This window comes from Chaetura pelagica, unplaced genomic scaffold (assembly GCF_000747805.2).
Source record: "Chaetura pelagica isolate M959 unplaced genomic scaffold, ChaPel_1.0 scaffold775, whole genome shotgun sequence".
Lineage (NCBI taxonomy): Eukaryota > Metazoa > Chordata > Aves > Apodiformes > Apodidae > Chaetura > Chaetura pelagica.
In genome coordinates this window covers 350,291-358,556 of record NW_009953204.1, presented here as the reverse complement: position 1 = coordinate 358,556, position 8,266 = coordinate 350,291, and the positions used below count along the sequence as shown (strand labels likewise).

The following is an 8,266-nucleotide window of genomic DNA, read 5'->3' as shown; positions in this document are numbered from 1 at the left end:
GGGGGGGGGTTCACTCGATATTCCCTGGGTTGGAAGGACAGACCCTCGGGATCCTCCAGGCCCAGCCCCCTCGGCTGCAAACCTGTCCTCACACAGGTGGCCTCACCTGAGGGGTGAGCCAGGGTTGATGAGCCGAAGCCCCTGGAGTCTCTTGAGTTGTGGGAATGAGGCTGGAGGCTTTTAAAATAAATCAGAAAGAAGCTTGAACAGTTCTTGTGGTCCAGGATCAGCCTGAAAACGCTGAGGCTGGGGCTGCTTTCTCGAGCTTCAGGCTCCCTGAGGTTCCTCGAGCTTTTCTTAGATGGTATTTCCTCTCCCCGTGTGGAAAGATCCCGGAGAGGTGAGGTCAGAGCCACACCCGGACTGAGGGCTGCTCTGCCAGCAGCCTGAGAGGTGCTGTGGCCCCAGGCTGAGGGTGGTTTGTAGCCTCCAGCAGGGAAGGCAGAGGCAGAAAGGATGAAGAAACACCTGCAAAATGAATGGGCTTAAAACCAGCCAAGCCATTTTCTTCCTTCCTGTTCTGAGCTTCATATTAACAACAGACTTGGTGCTTGTGCTGTCGAGAGTTCTTGGTCAAGGATTTCCAAAGGGACAGGTTAGTTAGGAGTCCACAGCTTAGGTCCCTTTCATAGGTTAGTTCAGGTCCTTTGCTTTCCTTGTCACTTCTCTGAATTTCATTCTCCTTGCAAAAAAAAAAAAACAAAGGAAAACACCTGCCTTTTGGGTGAGATGGATGGGTAGTGTCTCTGTGTTGGGTGACTGGGGAGCAGTGTGTTATAAAGGGCATTTCACAGGGTGAGTCCTTGATGTTTTAGCCTGGGCTGCTACTGACATCCTGCTTCAAAGTATTGCTGATGGTGTTAGGGCTTTGGTTTGCTCCATTCTAGATGCTGGGGTGGTTTTTCCTTCCCCCCCCCCACCCCCTCAATAGCATTTTCATGCTTATAAAAAGTAAGATTTGGTTACAGAGCTCTCTAACTTTTGTTTTTCTTTCTAGAGTCCCCTTCTGTGTGGTTCAGGTTGTACCCAGCTGAGCATCAGTGAAGGACTGAAAACCTTTGGCCTTTAGGCTGCTTTTAGGTTATATATGAGTGTGATAGTCCCAGCAGTTTAATCTGCTATTTGCAGTTAAAAATAATAATACCTGTTCCTGGGCAGAGTTCCTGTGTGATTCCCTGGAACTTGGAGTTGGGTCCCTCTGGATGTCAAAGCCATTTCTGTTCATGTGAAAGTAGGGCTGGTGTTTCTTTTGACTTTACCTGTGGAGCTTCTTTTCCTTTCTAGTAAAAGAAGCTTCTCCCTCTTGGCAGCAGCCAGGAGAGGGGTGTTTAAAATAAACCTTTTAGACACTGTAAAATAGGTGCATATTTTTTTTTGGAATTCAGAGGCCTCTAGGTTTTGCTTGGATGAAAGCACAGGAACTAGGTCAGAGCAAACCTGTGGTGTGTGGTGCTGAGCAGGGTGGAGTGTTTGTTTTTTGAGCAGGAACTTTGCACTGAAAATTCCTTCTCTTTTGCAGGCAGTTCCAAGGCTGCATCTTTGCACTGGACAGGTGAGAGAGCTGTCAGTGTCCTCCTGCTGGGCCTCCTCCCTGCAGCCTACCTGTACCCTGGACCAGCCATGGACTATTCCCTGGCTGCTGCCCTCACCCTCCACGGCCACTGGTAAGCACAGCAGGGCCCTCAGGACCCAGAGTGAAGCCTGGCAGGGTGGGCTCCAAGGCTGAGGTCTGAAATTCTGCCTGGCAGTAAATCTGCTGCCTGATGTCCTGATCTGATGTGAAACACCTGGGAAGAGGTGCAGGCAAAGTCCTTACTCTCCAAGTTCTGTGGCAGTTGTGATCTTTGACTAGTTGCACCTTGGTCTCCCTTTGTCACACTCAGAGGGCAGGACACTTATTAAGGAATCCATTAACAGTCTGTAATGTTCTTCTACACAGTCTCTTGCCTCAGGAGAACTTCCTTTGTCACTGGCTGTGTAGAATCTTGGGCATTTTGATCTTGTAGTAGAATCAAATCTTGTGTGAAGAGAGGGAACAGGGCAGATCTATATGAAACAAGTTGTGCTTCTAAGGTTCTAGCTTTGCACATCTCAGTGGTGACCAGATTCTGCACAATGAAAGTCCATAGCAAATATTCCACTGAAGAAGCTGAGACCTTGATCATTATTTTCTGGATTCCCAGGAAATGGATGCTTGATTATCTTCCTCTAAGGGTGGATCTGCTGGGATCTTCAATCTGAGTAGGGTAGACAGGACTAGTTAGTAGTGCATCAGCTGCATGGCCTAACTGGCAGCTTTTACTTTCTTGAGGAGATACTGGTCTGGAACTCCTTGCACAGGGATAAAGCAGATAAGCAATGTCATGGTACTTTGGGATTCCAGTTTTTCTTAAATCTCAGCTTGACCAGGGGCATTTCTTCCCCGTGGGTGTTGGTGCACACTAGTTGTGACCATGTGGGCAAATCCCAGGCAGGTTGACTGCAACAACAGGTTGGTGCAGGTGGATGTGCTGAAGCAGGTTCTCTGGGTGGCATTTTGTGTCCAGGCTTGTACACTGGATTCTTTAGTGAGTGTCTCATAAGTGTCAGGATGTTTCATCCAGAAATCCATTTTCCATCAGCAGTGTGGGGACTTCCCCTGACAGATAAATATCTTGCTGCTTGTCTGCAGCTCTGCTGGTAACTTTCACCACAGCTAATTCCTCCCCCACTCGTGTGGGTTTTTTGTTCTCTTTTCTCAGCTGGGAAGTCTCTCCAGTATTAAACTCTCACCGTGCAAAACATCCTCTTCAAAACCTAAAGAGCTCATGTCTAGTCTTGACAGATTTGGGAATTTTTTGGTGGCCACTATTTTGTAACCTAAATACACGTTCTGGAGTCTCTTGTGCATTTGTGACAGTAGCTGGTCCCACAGCCACAGCTTGGGGTTCCAGCAAGGCTGTTCCTCTTGCTTTCTTTGCAGGTCAGCTCAGCTGCCCATGGTTTCTTGGAGGCACATCCTACAGCTTCTATTAAGGGCTTGTAGGGTTGGGACAAGGGGGAATGGGTTAAAACTAGAAGAGGGAGATTGAGGTGAGAGATGAGGAGGAAATTCTGGAGGGTGAGGGTGGTGAGAGCCTGGCCCAGGTTGCCCAGGGAAGCTGTGGCTGCCCCATCCCTGGCAGTGTTGAAGGGCAGGTTGGATGGGGCTTGGAGCAGCCTGGGCTGCTGGGAGGTGTCCCTGCCCATGCAGGGGGGTTGGGACTGGATGATCTTTCAGGTCCCTTCCAACCATTCCATGATTCTATTGTTTGAAGGACCTGTGCTCAGCACCTTGTTCCCTCAGTACCATTAAGAAAACTCTGTTTATTGTTTTGATACCATTTGTAGAATGTTTTGTTTCCTTCTAGTTTGTTTCTTGTTTGGTTTTGTTGTCCTGTCATTGTTTTTTGTCACAGATGCTGCTTCTTTTTGAGTGGGAACTGGGCATTCTTTGGGGAGGGCTGATGATGTGACCAAATCTTACTACAATGCTCCCACCACCTGGATGGACAGGAATGCTCTTTGCTGATTTCAGCTTGTTTTTCTTACTCCTTAGGGGTCTGGGCCAGGTGATAACTGACTATGTCCATGGAGACACAGCCATCAAGGTGGCCAACTCAGGTCTGTACGTGCTGTCAGCTGTCACCTTTGCTGGCCTCTGCTACTTTAACTACTCTGATGTTGGCATCTGCAAGGCTGTGGCCATGCTGTGGAGCCTCTGAGATGCCACCAAGGCCCTGACCAGCACGATTGTTCTCTGCTGCCTCTGCTCCATCGCGTTTTCACCAACATGTTTCATGCAAAACAAATCAATAACCAACGGTCCGTGCTGCCTGTCTCCTGCAGCAAGGTCAGAGCTAGGCTTTTGGAAAGAAATACCAGTAAAAATGTTAGCAAAAGAAAAAGCAGATTTAAAAATGGGATGGTGTCCTGGTGAGAGCTGAGTTGATTTTAGCTGCAACTGTAACTTGGGAGGAAGTAATGACATTGACAGCAGCCTTCAATAGCTGGAGGTGACTTTCCTGGTAAAGGCAGCTTCAGTGAATGTTTTTTTCTAAAATAACTGTTGTTTGGTTTCTTCTTTTGTAAAACAAACTTGACTTGCAGGAAATTGACCAGTTATTTCTGGCACCACAGCAGCTCTCTATGTAAGGCACACCCTGTCATTCTTTGAACCCTGAGACTTGATGTAGAAAAGGGAATAACTTTTTTTCTTAATCCATACAATAAAGAATTTACAGAAACTGTCTTTGCTTCTGAACTTTTTGTTACGACTTTTGGGTTACTTGAAATGTTTGCAAATAGGATTTTTTTTGTCCTTAAATTCAAGTTCAAATACTAAATCCTAGTGCTGTGTTACTGTTCATACCATCACTCTGCATTGCTTCATTGATGTGTTATAAAACAAAAAATATGTTTATGAATATGTGTTGTCCTTAATATTTAAAGTGAGGTCTTAGACTTAATGCAATTAATCCATTAGAAAATAATTGACTTAGAAGAAAAATCCTGATACAGATAAATTTTAGGAGCTGTAAATGGCATTTCATGGTTTCCCTGGAACCTGTATGTTCATCTGCAGCATTTGGGGAGGGTTGTTGTTGAAATACACTGGGGTGCATGTTGTCCTGTGTGTCCTTTCTGTCACAGCTGGAGATGAGGCTCGGGCAGTGCTCCCTGTGCCTGCAGATTTACAGGGGGAAGTTCTGCTTTCTGACTTTCTACTCTTCCTTTATCTTCTCTGACTTTCATTGTAGTAAGAAGTTATGAACTGCTTCCATATTCTAGTGGTATTTCTGTGGTGCTCTTGATAGGAAGAGGAAGAGGGTTCTGTGTTACCATCAGTCTGATTGTGCAATAAGTGGAGTGAGTAAGTTGCTATTGTGGAACTTTCTGATTTTACTTCCTTTGTGATTTGTTTTTTTCCTAAATCTGGATTGGAATGTTTATTTATTCATCTATTCATGCCACATTGCTGGCCACTTTTGCTAATCTTGTGGTCAGAACTGAGCCTGTGGCTTCTCCCTGGTGTGGCCTGGTTTGGATACCAGTAACACTGGTGATGTGCTCAAGATGAGGAACGTGCACATGAACCTCTCTGGTGAGAACTTCTGACCAAGCTGAGCATGTGTCACAGGGCTGGACAATTCCTCTGTTGAGACCAAAGCCAAGAGGCACGTGTGTGTGGTATTTGTTTCAGAAATGAGGTATTTTGTGTCAGAAATGAGTTGTATCTAAGAGCCCTGCTGGCATGTTTGGGGCTGCTCACTGAGAGCAGCTCACTGTGCTTTGGGGCAGGGAATGACCACAGCTTTCCCTGGATTGTGTGTGTTCCTTAGCCCTGTTGAAAGGGAATCAGCTCCTGTAATAACCACTAACTTCAGTTCTGGGTTCTTGTGGCTGGAAGCAGTTGGTCAAGCCCCATTCTTGAACATTCAGCTGGGATATAAAACTCCCTTTTATGTCTTTCTGTTTTATTTTTATTTTGAAGCCCCGGAAATTACAGTGGTTTGTTTTTTTTTACCAAAACAAATGTTGAGACTTGTCTGAACTTGTCTGCAAGTCTGAGGATTTCCCTCCACTTCATGACTTTTTTCTCTAGTCTTTTCTGCATGGGAAGGGGAAAGCCCAGGGCCCCAGTGGTCAGGTTGTTGGAGGTGGAACAGAAGAGGAGACCCAACACCTCTGTGGTATGTAGGAGAAAACAGAAAGACATGCCCCATCCATTTCCTCAAGATCAGATGCTCAGAATGCATGACAATCATTTGGATTTTGGTGATATCCAGTTCTTGCTCCACTCTGTGGAGTTCTCAGCCTGAGCCCAGTGAGTGCTGCATTGTCACACACATGGAATAAAAGGGTCCTGGTGGGAACCAGCCACACCTGCATTTGTTCCCAGGAGGACAAATGTTTGTTTCATTGCATCACTAACCTATAATCTACTGTTAACTTATAAAAACTTTCACATAAACCCCTAATTCATTCTTTTTTTCTCTTGGGCCCTCTGAGGACAAACAGCTTTATTAGAACTTGAGCTGTTCAGGTAAGTTTGTGGTTTTCTAATCAAAGATTTCCAGTAAGTTAAAAATCTTCTGCTGTTCCTACTTCAGTTGGAGGTGAGAAGGTGTAACCATGTCACAGATTGGTGAGGGTGCTCAGGAAATGATGTAAATAAAGTCATCTCAGTGTTTATTGGCTAGGTGCATGGTTCTCTTAGGAAATCTATTTTAAGCAGTTTTCTCTCCCTCCCCAAAATAGATACATTCACCTGTAAGACACCTGACTCAGAAGCTGTTTGATCAACAGCCAGTGAAGATTGTAGGGATCAAACTATCTGGAACAGTGTAGGTATCACATTCCTGGTTCTTCATGGTGTAACTCTCCTGTCTGACTGGAAAACATTCTTCTGCTTCTTTTTGCCAAGAATTTGAATTCATTTTCCTTTGTAAGATGCTCACTTTTGTTCTGGCTCATTGTGGCTAAAACCATAAAACTGACTTGCCTCAGATAAAGAAATAAGAAGATTTCTTTCATAAAAAACCCCAAATTTTATTTTAAGACGTGAAGTACAAAACATGTTGTGACTTTCATGCTGCCTTAACCTGGATAAATCTTCACGGTCTCATCCACTTCACCTCTTGACACTTTCTTTAGAATTAATTTTCTTAAGCCATCTTCTTGCTGAAAGGCCAAAAACATCCCTTGTTTCAGGGAGTATTCAAATTTAAATGCTCTGGAGCTCTCAGGTGTGAATGTCGTTTTGAAAAAGATGATGTTACTTTCACCAGGAAATTCTGCAGGAACTTTTCCTTCCTGGGGAAGGAAAAAGGAATGGATTAGTCCTGAGCAGTTTTCTTCCAGCTCGCAGGTGTTGGAATGCTCAGCTTTGCCCCCTGTGTGCAGAGGGATGGGGAGCAGACACATACCTTAAATCGAACTGTGATTCTCCCACGTTCTTCCTCACAACACATGTAGTAGCTCTTGTCTTCCACCAGGACGCTGAACGCGACAGGCAGCCCTGCTGAGGGGGTGGTGGTTTTGTAGCAGTGGATGCTGAAGTGCATTCCGTTGCCTAAACAGCAATTGTTCATTATTAATAGTCTGGGAGAGCTGCAGCAGCTTCACCCCGGTGTGTGTCACCACCCCCCTGGCAACCCCTGCCTTCCCAGGACACTCTGGACAGGAAAACCAGGACTTGGATGGGTATGTTTGCTGGTCACACAGGTTGTACCTTCTGCCATTGTTCAGTGACCAAGAGTTTGAATTTGCAAGAAAGCAGGTGAGGTTACCAGTTGGAATGGGTTGGGTGTTCAAAGCCTTCTCTGTGTGAAGTGAGAGCTGGTGATACTGTGTGTATTTGGCTGTAATGAAACGTGTTCAACACACCCATTGGAAGGAGGGAGGTTGAGGTGAGAGATGAGGAGGGAATTGTGGAGTGTGAGGGTGGTGAGAGCCTGGCCCAGGGTGCCCAGGGAAGCTGTGGCTGCCCCATCCCTGGCAGTGTTGAAGGGCAGGTTGGATGGGGCTTGGAGCAGCCTGGGCTGGTGGGAGGTGTCCCTGCCCATGCAGGGGGGTGGATCTAGATGATCTTTCAGGTCCTTTCCCACCCAAACCATCCCATGATTGTACAGCAAACAAATACAGATCTGAATTAATCGCTGAGACTATCACAAAAATTCAAAGCCCAAAACCACACGTACACTGGTTACTACTGCTGTTAGAAGAAAGTAAGAGCTTTTAGTGCTAAATACTTGGCCTCTTTACACCTAAAAATGATTTTTTCAATCCAACACAAAGGATTAAAAACTTAGTTTGTGATCAGAGCTAAGGAAAAGCCTTGGCAGCCTTTCCCTGCATGGCCCATCCTGCAGAAATCAGCCTCACCCAGGAAAAAAGTCAGTGATGGCAAAGAACAAAAGCACGTCAGGAATAAAGGCAGAATGCAGTGGTCTCATGGGCTTTGGAAAGCTGGGTACCAGATTTCATCTCCTGATCTGTCACATCTTCAAAAGCCGCGACGTTCAAATCCGGCCGCACCACCAGCAATTGGCTGTTGACGTTTCGCAGGACTCGCTGGAGAATCTTTTCCCTACGAAAGGCATCACATTCCAGCTCTGTGGAAATATTAAGCAAAGAGGGTCAGATATTTTAGCTGTCCTCTCCTCAGAGGGTAACAGTTCCCTGCAGGCTTAATCTTGTCACTACAGATACCCCATGAAATAAGTTCCTAGACTGGCCACCTCAG

General features: G+C 45.8%; 2 protein-coding genes across 2 annotated transcripts in view; one reads left to right on the top strand and one right to left on the bottom strand.

Annotated features, from left to right (window-relative positions):
- The first annotated feature begins 1,406 nt into the window (after positions 1 to 1,406).
- Positions 1,407 to 3,743, top strand: SDHD (succinate dehydrogenase complex, subunit D, integral membrane protein). Its single transcript, XM_009997422.1, has 3 exons — positions 1,407 to 1,425; positions 1,520 to 1,664; positions 3,578 to 3,743. The coding sequence occupies exons 1-3, from the start codon at positions 1,407 to 1,409 to the stop codon at positions 3,741 to 3,743; spliced, it is 330 nt and encodes a 109-aa protein (XP_009995724.1).
- A 2,875-nt stretch (positions 3,744 to 6,618) lies between these two features.
- Positions 6,619 to 8,266, bottom strand: part of IL18 (interleukin 18) — a 3,111-nt gene continuing 1,463 nt past the window's right edge. Inside the window, exons 2-4 of the mRNA XM_009997421.1 lie at positions 7,998 to 8,135; positions 6,948 to 7,093; positions 6,619 to 6,834 (exon numbers count right to left, since the gene is read on the bottom strand). Coding sequence (XP_009995723.1) covers positions 6,619 to 6,834; positions 6,948 to 7,093; positions 7,998 to 8,135 — 500 coding nt within the window. The remainder of the gene's footprint in view (positions 6,835 to 6,947; positions 7,094 to 7,997; positions 8,136 to 8,266) is intronic.